The sequence below is a fragment of the Chiloscyllium plagiosum genome, unplaced genomic scaffold (assembly GCF_037043375.1).
Source record: "Chiloscyllium plagiosum isolate Xiang-an unplaced genomic scaffold, Cpla_swu_hap1 HiC_scaffold_36, whole genome shotgun sequence".
Taxonomy (NCBI): domain Eukaryota; kingdom Metazoa; phylum Chordata; class Chondrichthyes; order Orectolobiformes; family Hemiscylliidae; genus Chiloscyllium; species Chiloscyllium plagiosum.
Genome location: NW_028270174.1, coordinates 3,844,746 through 3,862,029, shown reverse-complemented (window position 1 = coordinate 3,862,029; position 17,284 = coordinate 3,844,746). Strand labels below are relative to the sequence as shown.

The window sequence follows — 17,284 nt, the reverse complement described above, 5'->3', positions numbered from 1 at the left end:
CTGTCAGAGGGTCAGTGCTGAGAGAGTGCCACACTGTCGGAGGCTCAGTGCTGAGGGAGTGCCACACTGTTGGAGGGTCAGTGCTGAGGGAGTGTCGCAATGTCGGAGGGTCAGTGCTGAGGGAGTGCCGCACTGTCAGAGGGTCAGTGCTGAGGGAGTGCCACACTGTCGGAGGCTCAGTGCTGAGGGAGTGCCACACTGTCAGAGGGTCAGTGCTGAGAGAGCGCCGCACTGTCAGAGGGTCAGTGCTGAGGGAGTGATGCACCATTGGAAGGTTAGCACTGTCGGAGGGTCAGTGCTGAGGGAGTGCCGCACTGTCAGAGGATCACTGCTGAAGGAGTGCCACACTGTCAGAGGGTCAGTGCTGAGGGAGTGATCACTATTAGAAGGTCAGTGCTGAGGGAGTGCTATACTGTCAGAAGGTCAGTGCTGAGGGAGCACCGCACTGTTGGAGGGTCAGTGCTGAGGGAGTGATGCACTGTTGGAGGGTCAGTGCTGAGGGAGTGCTGCATTGTCAGAGGGTCAGTGTTTTGAAGATGACCAGATCTGCAATAAGGGTAAAATCAAATCGGAGAAAGTGAGGATTGCAGATGCTGAAGATCAGAGTGCTTCAGGCATAAGCCCTTCATCAGGAATGAGGCTTGTGGGCCAGGGTGGGGGTGGGGGGGGGGGGTAGGGGTGGAAGCTGAGAGATAAATGGGAGGGGGTGGGTCTGAGGGCAGGTAGCTGGGAAGGCGATAGGTAAATAGAGGTGGGGGTAATAGTGATAGGTCGGATGGGAGGGTGGATTAGATAGGTGGGAAGGAAGATGGACTGGTAGGATGGTTCAAGAGGACAATATCCTCGCCTACTTGTATCCCTGAGAAATAAGGACTGAGCTGGGAATAGTTGCTGATCACTGATCTGATGATTTGTTTTTGTCACATTGCTGTGTGCGGGATGCTGCTTCGCTCTAATTGGGTTGCTCCATTTCCAATGTTGCTGTGGTTCTGTTCGCCGAGCTGGGAATTTGTGTTGCAGACGTTCCGTCCCCTGTCTAGGTGACATCCTCAGAGCTTGGGAGCCTCCTGTGAAGCGCTTGTGTGATGTTTCCTCCGGCATTTATAGTGGTTTGAATCTGCCGCTTCCGGTTGTCAGTTCCAGCTGTCCGCTGCAGTGGCCGGTATATTGGGTCTAGGTCGATGTGCTTATTGATTGAATCTGTGGATGAGTGCCATGCCTCTAGAAACACTATATAGAACAAACAGGAAGACAGCTAACGATCCGCATCCATGAACACCAACTAGCCACGAAACGACATGACCAGCTATCCTTAGTAGCCACACACTCAGATGACAAGCAACATGAATTCGACTGGGACAACACTACTATTATAGGACAAGCCAAACAGAGAACAGCCAGGGAATTCCTAGAGGCATGGCACTCATCCACAGATTCAATCAATAAGCACATCGACCTGGACCCGATATACCGGCCACTGCAACGGACAGCTGGAACTGACAACCGGAAGCGGCAGATTCAAACCACTACAAATGCCGGAGGAAAGATCATAGAAGCGCTTCACAGGAGGCTCTGAGGATGTCACCTAGACAGGGGATGAAACGTCTGCAACACAAATTCCCAGCTCGGCGAACAGAACCACAACAACGAGCACCCGAGCTACAAATCTTCTCACAAATTTCCAATGTTATTCAATCACATGCCAATTAAATGCACATTTTGTCTTCTTTATAATTGGCCCGTGGTTTGGTGTAATCCCTGCAAACTGACAGCATTTGTGATTATTTTTATAACCACTTGACTTCGATCCTTGAGTGTCTTTTCTCAAAGCATGTCCATGGCACTGTTTGGGGAAACTGTTTCTGTTTCATTTTCCGATCGGCTTCAGTAAAGGAACAGTTCATCAGGAACCCCCGCGGAGAGCAGGCACTCTGCTCACTCCAGGGAGGGAGAGAGCCAGACAGACAGACAGAGACACAGAGAGAGAGACACACACACAGACAGACAGAGACACAGAGAGAGAGAGACACACACAGACAGACAGAGACACAGAGAGAGAGAGACACACACAGAGACAGAGACACAGAGAGAAAGAGGGACAGAGAGAGAGAAAGTGTGTGTGAGAGAGACCGAGAGACACAGAGAGACAGAAAGTGTGTGTGAGAGACAGACAAAGAGAGAGAGACACACACACAGAGAAAGACACAGAGAGAGAGACAGTGTGTGAGAGAGAGACAGACAGTGTGTGTGTGAGAGAGAGAGAAACAGAGAGAGACAGAAAGAGTGAGAGGCAGAGACACAGAGAGGAATGTGAAAGACACACACAGTGAGAGAGAGAGACAGAGAAGCAGAAAGTGTGAGAGAGACACAGAGAGTGAGAGACAGAGAGACACAGAGAGTGAGAGACAGAGAGACACAGAGAGAGCAGGAGAGGGCGGAGATAGGGTGGAGACACAGACACATCAGGATCTGTCAGACATACAGCAACTCACAGGATCCCAGAGACACAACGGATCCCAGCAGGACTATAAGGGCAGGGTCCCCGCAGCCTGGATCTGGTGCCCGGGCGGCTTGATCCGGATTGGAAGCGGATTGCCCGGAGTTCCCTCCGGCAGTGTGTGCAGCTGCTCTCCCGGCTCCAGGTTCTCTCTCCCCGGGCTGTCAGCTCTCCTTCCCAGGCTCTCTGGCTGCAGCAATGCTCTGCAATGTTGCCCTGGCTGCTTGGCTGCTAACTGCAGGTGAGTTGCTGCACGAATGGTCTCAGTTAACCAGTTTAACCAGTTAACCAAACCTGCTTGGAGTTCCTGAGGTGAGGGTGATGGTCGGTGACATTGAGCTGTCTGGATGGTCACTAGGGTATTTAGATGAATATGGGGTATCCAATGGAGAGAGGGAATTGCTCCATTACAACCCCCCCCCCCCAAAAAAAAATCGCCATCTCCCTCCAGTTCAGTTCGTTCGTTATTGGTGAATGTGCCTTTAAGCATGTGGAATCCGTCTGGAATTCCTTCCCTAAACATCTCCACCTCTCTTCCCCCTTCTTTCAAACAGACCTCTGACATACAAACAACGAACGAGTAGGCCATTCAGCCCTTCGAGCCCGCCCCACCATTAAATACGGTCAGAGCTGATCCGATTTTAACCTGAACTCGACATTCATGTATATCTTGATCATCTTGCATCCCCGGTTCTCAAGAATTGAACGTTTTCTAGAGTTCTTTGAGAAGGCAACATTCAGGATTGATAAAGGGGGAATGGTAGGTGTAATATATTTGGATTTTCAGATGGTGTTTGATAAAGTATCACACGTATAGCTACATCGGTAATGCCAATGTGTTGGTGGTGGTATACCAGTTTGGATAGAGAAGATTGGCAAAGTAATTGCCCAAGTCGGGATGGGGGATGCAATGGATCTCAATCACCTGGACAAGGAAAGTGAATGGACCAAATTTGTCAATGACACAAAACCGGGTGGGAAAGCGACTGGTGGGGATGGTACAATGAATCTGCAGAGGGCTATACTGGAGGCAGGTTAGGCAAGTGGGCAAATACTTGGCAGATGTAATATGGGGAAATGTGAGGGTATGCACTTTGGTAGGTAGAGTAGAGAAGCTAAATATGAGTTAAATGGAGAAAGACTGCAGAAAGCTACAAAACAGAGGGATTTGGGATCTTCATCTGTGAATCATAAAAAGCTAGCATCCAAGTTCAACGGGAAATAGGGAAGGTAACTGGAATATTGGTCTTCATTTCAAAGGAAGTGGAGTATAAACATAGGGAGGTTTTGCTGAAAGTGTATAAAGCACTTGTCGGACCACAACTGGAATATTGTGAACAGTTTTGTGCTCTTTTGGACCTGTCCATGTTGGAATTTAGCTGAATGAGAGGCAACCTAGTTGAAACATACAAGATTCTTTGGGGAATTGACAGGGTAAATATGGAGAGGTGTTTCCCCAGTGAGAGAGTTTTCAACCAGAGAGTATAATTTCAAAATACAGGTTGCACATTTAAGACAGAGATAAGGAGGAATTTAAGACAAAGATGAAGACGGATTTCTTCTCTCTCAGAGGGGAGTGAATCTGTGGAATTCTTTATCACAGAGAGTTATCCAGGCTGGGTCATTGAGTATATTCAAGGCTGAGAAAGACAGATATTTAATCAGGAAGGAAATCAAGGGTTATGGGAAAAAGGATGGAAAGTGGAGTTTAGGATTATCAGATCATCCATTGTATGGTCAAGCAGACTTGATGGACTGAATGGCCTATTTCTGTTCCTATGTCTTATGGTCTTGCAGGTTTATCTTCCTCAGCCTTAAACATATTTACAGATTCTGCACCCGCTGCATCTTGAGGAAGGGAATTCCAAAGACTCAGAACCCTCTGAGGGAAGATCATTGTTTTTCATCTTGGTTTTAAATGGGTGACCGCTAGGTCTGCATTCTCCCATACAGCAAATCTCTTTTCCACACCCACCTAATCAATTTGTTCATTCCAGGGATTAGTTGAGTAAACTATGGCTGAGCTGCTTCCAACGCATTAACATCCTTCTGTAAGTACGGGTGACCAGTCCAGTACACAGCCTCACCAATGCCCTGTTAACCGAACCTGGGTGGCTCAGTATTAGATTGTGCCTCATAAGCAGCCCTGTGCAGCACCTTGGATGCCACAGGCGCTATGTAAAAGGAAAGTCGGATGTAGCTTCCTGTAAGACTGGTAATATAGTTTGTGTTAAGCTGGATGGTTTATGTCAGTTAGTGTAACTATAATTGCAAACTAGCTGTCAGCAAATAAGAGCACAGGACAACACATGCTGTTTAAAGTTACAGAGGGGCCACTGACCCATTTGGGGTGCAGATGCTTTCAATATCGATGGAGAGAGAAACCAGGGGAAAGTTTCACCTCGATGACCCTGTGACAGAGTAAGGTAACAGTCTGAAACATTCACATTCTCATCAGCATCCTCTTTGTCAATTGTTTTACAGCTGATATTTGAGGCGATCTCAGATATTGATCACCCACATGTTTACTGAGCAATGGTGAGTGGGGCTGTCATGAAACAAGTAACTCTAGCCCTTGGGGGGGGCAGGGGTTCAAATCCCACTGTGGGAGATAGTTAAATTTGATAATTTACTTCAAGAAAGCTGCTCTTGAGGTAACTCTAGAGGTTCATTGTCATTAAAAACCCAACTGGTTCATTAGGGAAGGAAATCTGCCATCTTTTCCTGGTGTGGCCTACATGTGACTGCACACCCAGCCAATGATACTCACATCCATGAATAGCTTTTTAATAATTAGATATCTGAGTGGTAGTGATGTGATCACTTTAAAACATCACCAGACTGTATCCATGTTTTATCTACTCCTTTCCAGATTGACAATATTCATTGAGTAGCATTTGGAAAAAAGAGCTTGCACTTATAAAGTACCTTTCAGAGCTTCAGATATCCAAAAGTACTTGAGAACCAACGTGCTATTGTTTGATGTAACAGGAGAATCATTTGGAGACATAGCAGATCCAGTAGTGCCTGGCCCTCTGACTCAGCGCACTCCTCTCACCCACTTGTCCCAGAAGTCAACTTAGCTCAAAGCACAGAGATAATAGGGAACACAACGTGTGCAAATTTGTTTAGATTAGATTAGATTACTTACTTACAGTGTGGAAACAGGCCCTTCGGCCCAACAAGTCCACACCCCCCCGCAGAAGCGCAACCCACCCATACCCCTACATTTACCCCTTACCTAACACTACAGGCAATTTAGCATGGCCAATTCACCTGACCTGCACATCTTTGGACTGTGAAAACAGGTGGCAGGGTTTTGGAAGAGCACAAGTTTGAGGAGGTGGTGATGTGGGTTACCAACTGGGAGTGCATTGGGATAATCAAGATGATGATCAGACAGTCTGAATTTCCTGGTGAGGTTGGTTAAAGGATAAATATTGACCTCAAGACAACAGAGACAACCCCACTGATCTTCTGTAAATAATGCCACAGGATCCTTTAAAGCCCCCCGAGAGACCATGCAGGACCCTAGTCTAAATTCTCTTCAGAAAGATGGCACCGGCCTCAGTACTGCATTTGAATGTCAGCCTAGATTTCCTTCTCTAGGATTTAAACCCAAGGCATTCCGACCCTGAGGAGCTGAGTCAGCTCTCAACTGAGCTATGATTGCGACAGTTAAAAATCACAGAACACTAGGTTATAATCCAACAGGTTTATTCAGGTGACGAAGGAGCAGCGCATCGAAGGCTTCCAAATAAACCTGTTGGATTACAACCTGGTGTTGTGTGATTTTTAACTTTGTCCACCCCAGTCCAACACTAGCACCTCCACATCATGATTGAGAAAGACAGATAGATGTTTCAGGGACAGTGTGTCCGACTAAGATTCAGAATTGGGAAATGTCATTGAGGTCAAAACAAGCAAAGATAGGGAGAATATGGAATCTAAACAGCTGCGCAAAGTCAAGCAGTTACTGAAATAGTAAACAGGCTGTGTTCCCCACTGTGGCTAGGGTAGGGGAGGTGAGGCTTGTATCTGAAACCAGGGAATGGAGTTCATGATGGATTCAGTAGAGAATGACTCAGCCGTCCCAAGGTGCAGCTGCTGGAGGTTAAGATTTGTCTGAAAGCACTCAGACCGGGCTTCATCAAGTTGTCAGGACAAATGCTGGAGGGGCAGGGTGTGAGGGTGAGCCTGCCCTCATGCCTCCTGGCAATGTTAGTGAGGAGCAAGGGGAACAGGGGATGCAGGGGCAGAAATTCACACCATTGGGACTGATTTCAAATCTTACACCCATCTCATCCAGAGGTGAGACAACAGTGAATGCAGCCTATTGATCGCACAGGGAAAACCTCACCCCACAACACGGGAATAAAAATGTTTCACTCTTGCAAAGTTTGAGTGATTTAAGAGAGATTGGAAACTGTCAAAAACAATGGTGGAATGTCCTTCACTGAATTTGCTTTGAAGCAGGGTATGAGGAACAAGGCGAAAGCAGACAGGCTGTGTTAATCCCCAACACCCAAATTACCCCAGTGCACACTAAGAAATGTAGAGGATAGGAGCAGGAGTGGGCATTTCGGCCCCTTGAATTTGCTCTGCCATTCAGTATAGTCATGGCTGATCATCCAACTCAGTCCCCTATTCCTGCTTTCTTCCCCATACCCTTTTGTCCCTTTTGCAATAAGAACCATATCGAACTCCTCTCTCTAAAACAAAATTCAGCGGTTTTGCCTGCACCGCTTTCTGTGACAGGTGATCCTGCACAGTCAAATCACAACAACCTGCCTTAATGCTGTCACTGAAGAAGTGAATTCGCTGAGAGCAAGGGGAGGAAACAAATCTTCGGAATGAAATCTGTGAGTGAGATGATTGTCACAGGCAAAGGACATAAATAGGCAAATCAAGCAAAGTTTTGACCATATATTGAAGCCCTGCTGTGCAGGAGAATAGGACACAGAAATTAGAACGCAGTACCCCATTTCTTGTGCTGTGCTGAGGAATGGAACCTTTCTGAATACTGAGAGTTCTTGATGTTTGACTGGGTAACACAGTGCCATGAAATGGCATAGCCAGCCAATAACTGGTTCAGTGTGCGTGTAACCTATTACAGAACCAGTATTCCTGGTGTATCCAATCATCACTGTGGGGTATGTATTTTTCACTCATGTATAAATGGCATGAAATGTTGGCTCCAAGTCTCATCTGTGTCTGAACCTTTAGAACCCAGTGCTGAATTCTCACTGAATGTGGGAAAGCAACAACTATGGCCTTCAGTTAGTTACAGAGCAAGCTGGGGCAATGTTGGTGTCGGGGCAATGTCACTGGGCTAGCAGTACAGAGTACTAGGATAAGGCTCTGGGGAATGAGTTCCCATCCTATCACATTAGCTGGTTGGAACTAAAAAATTCAATCCATAATTTTAAAAGTGGCATTCAAAACTAGTCTAGTAATGGTGACAACGAATCTTTCATCAATTGTTGGAAACCTACATCTTGTTTGTGAATGTCCTGAAGGGAAGGAAATCTGCCATCCTTTTGGAATGTTGTGGTTCTGTTCGCCAAGCTGGGAATTTGTGTTGCAGACGTTTCGTCCCCGGTCTAGGTGACATCCTCAGTGCTTGGGAGCCTCCTGTGAAGCGCTTCTGTGATCTTTCTTCCGGCATTTATAGTGGTTTGTCTCTGCCACTTCCGGTTGTCAGTTCCAGCTGTCCGTTGCAGTGGTCGGTATATTGGGTCCAGGTCAATGTGCTTATTAATTGAATCTGTGGATGAATGCCATGCCTCTACAAATGCCGTTCCCTCCGTGACTACCTGGTTAGGTCCACGCCCCCCTACAACCCACCCTCCCATCCTGGCACTTTCCCCTGCCACCGCAGGAACTGTGAAACCTGTGCCCACACCTCCTCCCTCACCTCTATCCAAGGCCCTAAAGGAGCCTTCCACATCCATCAAAGTTTTACCTGCACATCCACTAATATCATTTATTGTATCCGTTGCTCCTGATGCGGTCTCCTCTACATTGGGGAGACTGGGCGTCTCCTAGCAGAACGCTTTAAGGAACATCTCCGAGACACCCGCACCAATCAATCACACCGCCCCGTAGCCCAACATTTCAACTCCCCCTCCCACTCTGCCAAGGACATGGAGGTCCTGGGCCTCCTTTACCGCCACTCCCTCACCACCAGACGCCTGGAGGAAGAACGCCTCATCTTCCGCCTTGGAACACTTCAACCCCAGGGCATCAATGTGGACTTCAACAGTTTCCTCATTTCCCCTTCCCCCACCTCACCCTAGTTCCAAACTTCCAGCTCAGCACTGTCCCCATGACTTGTCCGGACTTGTCCTACCTGCCTATCTCCTTTTCCACCTATCCACTCCACCCTCTCCTCCCTGCCCTATCACCTTCATCCCCTCCCCCACTCACCCATTGTACTCTATGCTACTTTCTCCCCACCCCCACCCTCCTCTAGCTTATCTCTCCACACTTCAGGTTCTCTGCCTTTATTCCTGATGAAGGGCTTTTGCCCGAAACATCGATTTCGAAGTTCATTGGATGCTACCTGAACTGCTGTGCTCTTCCAGCACCACTGATCCAGAATTGAGAAACATATCAATCATGATTGAATGGCAGAGAAAACCTGATGGGCCGAATGGCTTGCTTCTGCTCCTATTTCTTATGGTTTCATGGTCCTTACCCAGGCTGACCTACATGTGACCCAAGGCCCACAGCAATGCATTGGCTCTTAATTTGTTTGTCAAAAAGGTAGCTTATTGTCAATGCTTTGAGAATAACTAGGGCCAACCATGAGTGGTGCCATTGCCAGTGAAAGCTATGCCCTGTGCACAAACAAAGGAAAGAGTCCCCTCCTTATAATGTAGCCCTTGGTGTCCTGGTAACTGTTTGAGTGAACTGATTAGATTACTTACAGTGTGGAAACAGGCCCTTTGGCCCAACAAGTCCACACCAACCCGCCGAAGCGCAACCCACCCAGACCCATTCCCCTACATCTTACCCCTTCACCTAACACTACGGGCAGTTTAGCATGGCTAATTCACCTGACCTGCACATTTTTGGATTGTGGGAGGAAACTGGAGCACCTGGAGGAAACCCACGCAGACACGGGGAGAATGTGCAAACTCCACACAGTCAGTCGCCTGAGGGCGGGAATTGAACCCGGGTCTCTGGCGCTGTGAGGCAGCAGTGCTAACCACTGTGCACCGTTTATTACCCTTAATATTTACTTGCTGTGAAATAAAGAAATCAAATGATTTGTAACAAACTTTACCCCAAAGATATGTTTGCTCATGTTATATGTGGAGAGCTCTGCAAATGAGTTTGTGTGAGAGGTATGAATATTCAGTCACAGTTACATGTGAGTGTCACACCAGATAGAACAGCAAATACTGGAGCTTCTCACAAATGCTAGAGTGAGTAGCACAACTCACGACAAGATATGCGTTGGTATTGTAACTTGACAAAAGTTTCATAAATGTATGACTCCTGCTTAGTCACTGAGATGATAATAATTTTGTTAATCTGATTTGACTGATGTCATTGGAGCATTGAACTTTGTAATAACTGCAGTAAATGTTTATAGCTTGCTTCCTTACGATTTAGCTATATCCATGTCTTGCCAAATCATGACAAAATTAACTCATGCAATTCCACTCAGTGCAATTCACAGCTACGTTTCTTAGTCATTGATTGGTGGCCGTTTGGCCCGTCATGTTTGGGCCAACATAAACTATCCAATTTGTCCCACACCTCCTGCACTTCCATCATTGCCCTGCTTTTTTGTGTATTAACCCATTGCCCCTCCTGGAAGTTTCTGTTGAATCTGCTACCTACACCTTTTTAGGCAGCGCATTCCAGATCACAACACACATTGTAAAATAAAATCTCCTCAGCCCAATCTCTACAACTTCTGAAATTAGCTTCAACCTCTATTCCGCCTGGCCATGGAAATAGTTTCTCTTCATTTTTTTTAGATTACTTACAGTGTGGAAACAGGCCCTTCGGCCAACAAGTCCACACCGACCCGCCGAAGAGCAACCCATCCAAACCCATTCCCTTACATTTAACCCTTCACCTAACACTACAGGCAATTTAACATGGCCAATTCACCTAACCTGCACATTTTTTGGACTGTGGGAGGAAACCGGAGCACCCGGAGGAAACCCACGCAGACACGGGGAGAATGTGTAAACTCCACACAGACAGTTGCCTGAGTTGGGAGTTGAACCCGGGTCTCTGCTGCTATGAGGCAGCAGTGCTAACTACTGTCTATTAAAACCCTTGCATTATTTTGAACATCTCCATCAAAACCCCCTCACTCAAAGGAACACAGGTTGTAGGAACAGGGCGAGGCTGTTCAACCCATTGAGGCTGTTCTGCCCTCACCTAGATCAGGGATGATCTTTGACCTCAATGCCATTTTCCTACACTATCCCACTATCCCGCGATATCTTCAATATCTAGAAACTATCACTGTCTGCCTTGAACAAACTCAATGAATGAACCCCCATTGGGGTAGAGAATTCCAAAGGTGTATCACCCTCTGAGTGAAGAAATTGCTCCTCTCTCCAGTCTGAAATAATCTAACTCTTACTCTGAGACTGTGTCGCCTGGTTCTAGATTCACACCCCTCTGTCCTTGTCCAGTTCTGGAAGAGTTTTGTACACTTCAGTCAGATCGCCTCCCATTCTTCTAAATTTAGACAATCCAGACACATAGACAGGAAAAACAACTGCAGCTCTACCAGTCTCTGTAGCTAACTCAAGAGCCCTCATCTCCTGACCTAATCTAGTAAAAGCTGCTCTGAACCTTCTCCAAGAATTGCAGATTATTTTCTAAACTGCTTCTGTTCAGCAACTTCACTCTGTTTACTTTGCAGCGTTTAGTCTTAGGAATTCAACGACAGAACATACAACAGAACCAGTGTCCCTGAGTTTGGAATCCAGAAATGGTTCAGGGGCAAGTCCATTTATCATCTCTCAATCTACCACCCAAACATCACTTACAACCAACACTGTATCGCGTGCCAATGGACCCCATGAAGGTACTGCATCCAGCCTTGCTGCTACAGTATCCACAAGCACCAAATCTAACGCTGCTGGCACAGAGAGATCTACTTCAACAAACTCAATCTCTACTAGAGGGTTATCAACAGTGACGACAATAAGAGGTACCAAGGATGTTGCTACACATTCCCAACAAGTCCTTACATTTGAAACAGGGACTACAGATGCTACAAGTAAGCCACAGTCAACTTTAAATCATTCAACAGATACAAGTTCATCATTGTCCATATCAACCTCAGCCCAAAAAACAGATCAATTCTCTACATCGCTAACTGCTGCCACTTCCCAAACTACAAGGAGCTCACAACCACCTTCAGGTTTATCCCCATCAACTGACATCAGCACACCACCATCAAAGTCAACAATTATCAGTGTACCACAGTCAACGTCAACTTTCAACCCGTCTACAGGTTTTGGACAGTTATCTACTTCAGTCCAAGTGCTCCCAGCATCTACTTCAGTCCAAACTGCAGGAAAATCGAGTACACAGTTCAGTTCAACCATTGCCCAAACCGTAACTACTACAAGTTTACCAGAGACGTCCAGCACTGTCAATCAACAAACCGAACCAATATCTGTACCATCTGTAACTTCCACTGTACCCCAGACAGAAAGCAGCGTGACGACATTGGAAACCACTTCTGTCATGACTGAAAAGGAAACAGTTACTGTGATCTCAACCTTGTTGTCTTCATTGTCGACTCCAACACCATCAGCTTTACCTGAACTGATTTCAAAAACCTCAAACACAACAACCCGTCCAACCCAGGAAGCCACTGCAAACACTGAAGGATTCCCAAACCATTCGAGTGCAGGTGAGTGAAAACAGTCCTCATTGCTGCCTCATGAACAGAAATAGATACTTGAGTAGGTTTTAGCTTAATCGTTAGCAAAATTGATCATGTGTTACAGCCATGTATTCTGCAACCTTGACATGGAACCATTTAGAATGTGCAACACAGCTAAACACTGTTCAGCTGTTAGTCATGGTCTACAGGAACTTTCATCCCTTCAATTTACTCATCTCACCCTATCACACATTTCTCTCATGATGTGGAGGTGCCAGTGTTGGACTGGGTATAGTTAAAAATCACACAACACCAGGTTATAGTCCAACAGGTTTATTTGGAAGCACTAGCTTTCGGACCATCTCTCCTTCATCAGATGGTTATGAAGCTTAAGCCACCTGATGATGGTGCAGGATCCGAAAGCTAGTGCTTCCAAATGAACCTGTTGGACTATAACCTGGTGTTGTGTGATTTTTGACATTTCTCTCATCCTTTCCTCACTTTCTGCTAATCTAGCTTCCCTTTAGAAACAGGGTTAGGGTTAACATTACCATTCACTTTGACCACTTTGTGTGCGAGTGAGTTCCTCATTCTCACCGGTCTCTGGTTAAAGAGAGTTCTCCTGAATTCCCCATTGGGCTTATTAGTAACTCTTTTACCTTTATCAATGACTTTCCCACAAGTGGAAACATTCTTTCTATGCGTCCATCCTTACAAACTCCTTCACAATTTGAAAGACCTCTATCAGATTATCCCTCAGCTAGAGTAAGAGCCCCAGACACTTCAGTCTTTCCTCAGAGTCATAACCTCTCAGTTCTGATTTCATCCCTTGTAAACTGTTGTCTGCACCTTTGGCAGTCCTTATCAATAGCCTTTTTGTGATCTGTACATCTCTATGACCTGGAGGAAACCCACGCAGACGCAGGGAGGATTTTGTGATTCATTTTGGGAAGACTAACAGGAAGGCAGAATATTGGGTCAATGGAAAGATTCTTGGTAGTGTGGATGTGCAGAGGGATCTTGGAGTCCATGTACATAGATCCCTGAAAGTTGCCACCCAGGTTGATGGTGCTGTTAAGGTGGCATACGGTGTGTTAGGTTTCATTCGTAGAGGGATTGAGTTCCGGAGCCGTGATGTCATGCTGCAACTATACAAAATGCGAGTGCGGCTGCACTTGGAATATTGTGTACAGTTCTGGTCACCCCATTACAGGAATGATGTGGAAGCATTGGAAAAGCTACAGAGGAGATTTACCAGAATGTTGCCTGGTCTGGATTGAAGGTTTTATGAGGAAAGGCTGAGGGACTTGGGTCTGTTCTCATTGGAGAGAAGAAGGCTAAGAGGGGATTTGATACAGACATACAAGATGATCAAAGAATGGACAGGGTGGACAGTGAGAGTCTTTTTCCTAGGGTGATGACATTGGCTTGCATGAGGGGGCATAGCTACAAATTGAGGGATGATAGATTTAAGACAGATTCCTTCCTCAGAGAGTGGTAAGGGTGTACCTTCCTCAGAGAGTGGTAAGGGTGTAGAATGCCCTGCCTGCCAGTATAGTTAACTCAGCCACATTAGGGAGATTTAAACAATCCTTGGATAAGCACATGGATGATGTTGGGAAAGCATAGGGGGATGGGCTTAGATTAGCTCACAGTTCAGTGCTATATCGAGAGCCGAAGGGCCTGTTCTGTTCTATGGTCTATTTGCAAACTCCACACAGACAGTCACCTGAGGCTGGAATCGAACCCTGGTCCCTGGTATTGTGAGACAGCTGTGCTGACCGCTGAACCACCATGCCATCCTTATATCTCAATGTTCATAATCTGTTGAAATTACTTCTATTTCTTTCCTTCCATAAATGCTGAAGAAATTTCTGCATTTGCTAGTTTTTGTTACACTCACCGACGTGCTTGTTTCTGTTTCCTTCCCCAGGAAGTGTAGCAGCAGTCTCTGTAGTGGTTATCTTAGCAGTGGTGGCCTTACTTGGAGGATTCATCTACTTTAAGTTAAGGTAAAGGCCACATGAATTCTGTCTGTCACTGATAAACCATCCAGTTACACTATGTTCTGGTCATCCCATTACAGGAAGGATGTGGAAGTATTGGAAAAGGTGCAGAGGAGATTTACCAGAATGTTGCCTGGTCTGGAGCGAAGGCTTCAGTGCAGTTTTATTTATTGGTAATGGCTCTGTCACATCCTTTGGGATTTTACATATTATACTTTCTCCATTTTAACACAGGAGAAAAGCTGGGCTTTAACTCCTTAAAGCAGAGGTGAAGATTTAAGAGAGCTGTTTAAAATTGCAAAGTAGTTTTGTTAGAAGGAGAAACTGCTTACAATGTTAGCATTGCCAGCAACGCAGAGTTATGTGTGCTGAAATTCTTATAATGATTCATTGTATCACAGTAAAATGAGTAACAATTTTTCATCAAATTGATTTGATTAAAAATAATTGATCCTTTGGTGATACAAAACTTGAGTAATACTGGGGAAGAGCCAAGATGTATGCTGTGTAAATTGGTGTTCCCTTTGAAATCTGTCAGTCTTGCCTTGGTCCTGATGAAGTGTAAGATGAAAGATTTCAATATCTTATCTTTTTCTCAACAATACAAGTGTGTTCTAATGTGTGCTTTCAAGATAATTGGAGAATTATGTTACAACTTATAGGTTGCCCTCTCAAAAATATCTCTCATTTCTTGTAGAAACTCTGGGTATGGACGACTGCTTGATGATCAGGACTATGGGACCTGGGGTAATTACAATAACCCTTTGTATGATGATTCTTAAGAAGACAAACTGGCTTTCTAGGTTTGTTTATATCCAACCATCTAATGAAAAGTGTTTTTTTTTTTATTTGTTGAGAAAACTTGGCCAAACATAATTGAATTTCTTTGATTTCTTCCCATTTATTTTGTTCTGGTTTAAATTTGTTCATCCTCTTCTGAATTCCCTCTGTTATGCAAAATGGGATAGTTCTGCTGGTGGATTCCTCACACACATCATCATCATCATGACGAAGAGATGCAGTAAATAGTTGAGACAAATGAAGATTTTCCGAGTATTCCTAAGTTAAGGATGATGTTAGTGCTGCAGTAATTCCTGTTGTCAGCAGTCCTATATAAACACCACCAAACAAAAAACATCGAAATGATTACAGGGGACTGAAATAGGATTCAGTGTGCTGCTGACACATTTTAAACATCTTCACGAGACTTCAATTTTATTTTGAAACCTGGATTGGTGATCAACTAAGAGATTCCAGGAATTGTGACTCTTGAGTGGAATTCCTGTTCAAGTTTCAGTCTTGCTGTATAACTGTGCGTGTGTGTGGCTGTCACCAGATTACTCATAACTCAGCATTGACTTTCCAAAAGTAATTTCATCGCAGTTCAGTTTCCAGCCCAGAGCTTTGACGGTGATAAATGAGAGATGGGGTTTTTGAGATTTAACGCAGCACCATCTTCACCAGTTCCCCTGGCATTACATACTGTTAACAAGGATCCATGCTGCCATGGGTACATGACCAAATTCCTCCTTCACAGTTTTTGAGAATCATTTCTTTACAAATTCCTTCATGGTAACAGTGGTAGTGTCAGTATGTGTTGCCCATCCTTGTTGCCCTTGAACTGCGTGGCTTGTTCAGCCATTTCAATTAAGAGTCACCCACGTTGCTGAGGGCCTGGAGTCACATTTAGGCCAGACCGGGTAAGGATGGCTGATTTCCTTCCCTAAAGGACATTTAATTACTGCCTCCAATAACTAGGAAAATACCCCACAGTTACAATAACTTGATGAATCTGTAAAATAATGTGTGGTCAAACATTGATAGGAAGTGGTTAGGTGTTGTTTTGGTAATCATTTCATTATAAGCCTTGTGTGATATTTTACATGCAAATCACTGATGTTTGTAAAATAGCAGGGTCAATTGAAACAGTTTAAAAACTTGGCTGATTATTTAATGTATTTCATGTCAGCTACACAGTGTGTGGAGGCAGTAACTTATAGTTCAGTCAGATGACTGGATATTTTTAAGCAGTTGGAACCCAAGCCAGTATTCATTTGCAAATTCCAGTTACACTTCCAGAAATACACAACCTCATAAAATACAGCAGGATCACGGGATGGTACTTGGGAAATAAATCTGTAAATGATGCAGCAGGTCAGATGACACAAGATTTGCTGATGAGACTAAGTTATTTAGCAAAGTGATGTGATTAACAGAAACTGATCACAATGGACAGATTGGAGCAGGTTGAGGAGCACAGCAAAGACAGAGTTCATTTTGAAATGGACTGGCTCACCAGCACAGAGACTGAAATGGAAAAGATGAGGTTGTGGAGAAATGAAAATTAGTTTGGTTTAATTGTCATCCATCCAGGTGCCAGGGATTGATCAGGTATTGGTTTTTATTCAGACAAGGATGTGGGGTTGTAAATCCAGGCAAACTATTTTGATCACAATGAATCATCATTGGGGTCAATTTTTAGAAAATAGGTTGGAGTGGGTTAGGTTGTGGGTGGGGGAATTGGAGTGAGAGGGCTTCAGGTATGTGGGAGGGAGGGGCTGTTGGGGTGTTGGAGGGGTGAGGGGGATGGGTGTGTGGGGGATGTGCTGGGTGTGGAGAAAGGGTGGGAGTGTTGGGGGAAGGGGAGGGAAGTGGAGTGCTGGGTGTAGGGGGAGAATGTGGGGGGTGGAGAGGGTGTGCTGGGTGTGTGTGGTGGGGCCAGGGCTGTACTGGGTATAGGGGGAGAGTGTGGAGGAGTTGGAGAGAGTGTGCTGGGTGTAGCGGGAGGATAGGGGACAGGAGGGGGTGTCAGGGAGAGGCATTGCTGTCCATCACCTGGCAGGAACCCTTGGGAGAATGGGAGACTGGGAGGGGGTGAAGGTGAAAGTTTGAGATTGGAGGAAGAAA

At 45.4% G+C, this 17,284-nt stretch overlaps 1 protein-coding gene across 2 annotated transcripts; it reads left to right on the top strand.

The window, feature by feature from the left end:
• The first annotated feature begins 2,603 nt into the window (after window positions 1-2,603).
• Window positions 2,604-16,897, top strand: LOC122539531 (uncharacterized). Of its 2 annotated transcripts, XM_087979886.1 has the most exons (5): window positions 2,604-2,738; window positions 11,397-12,398; window positions 14,305-14,383; window positions 15,075-15,180; window positions 15,346-16,897. In XM_087979886.1, the coding sequence occupies exons 1-4, from the start codon at window positions 2,696-2,698 to the stop codon at window positions 15,157-15,159; spliced, it is 1,209 nt and encodes a 402-aa protein (XP_087836012.1). In that variant the 5' UTR covers window positions 2,604-2,695; the 3' UTR covers window positions 15,160-15,180; window positions 15,346-16,897. The 2 variants fall into 2 exon arrangements, with proteins under 2 accessions (XP_087836012.1, XP_043530427.2); XM_043674492.2 differs by having other exon boundaries at window positions 15,075-16,897.
• The last annotated feature ends 387 nt before the right edge of the window (window positions 16,898-17,284 follow it).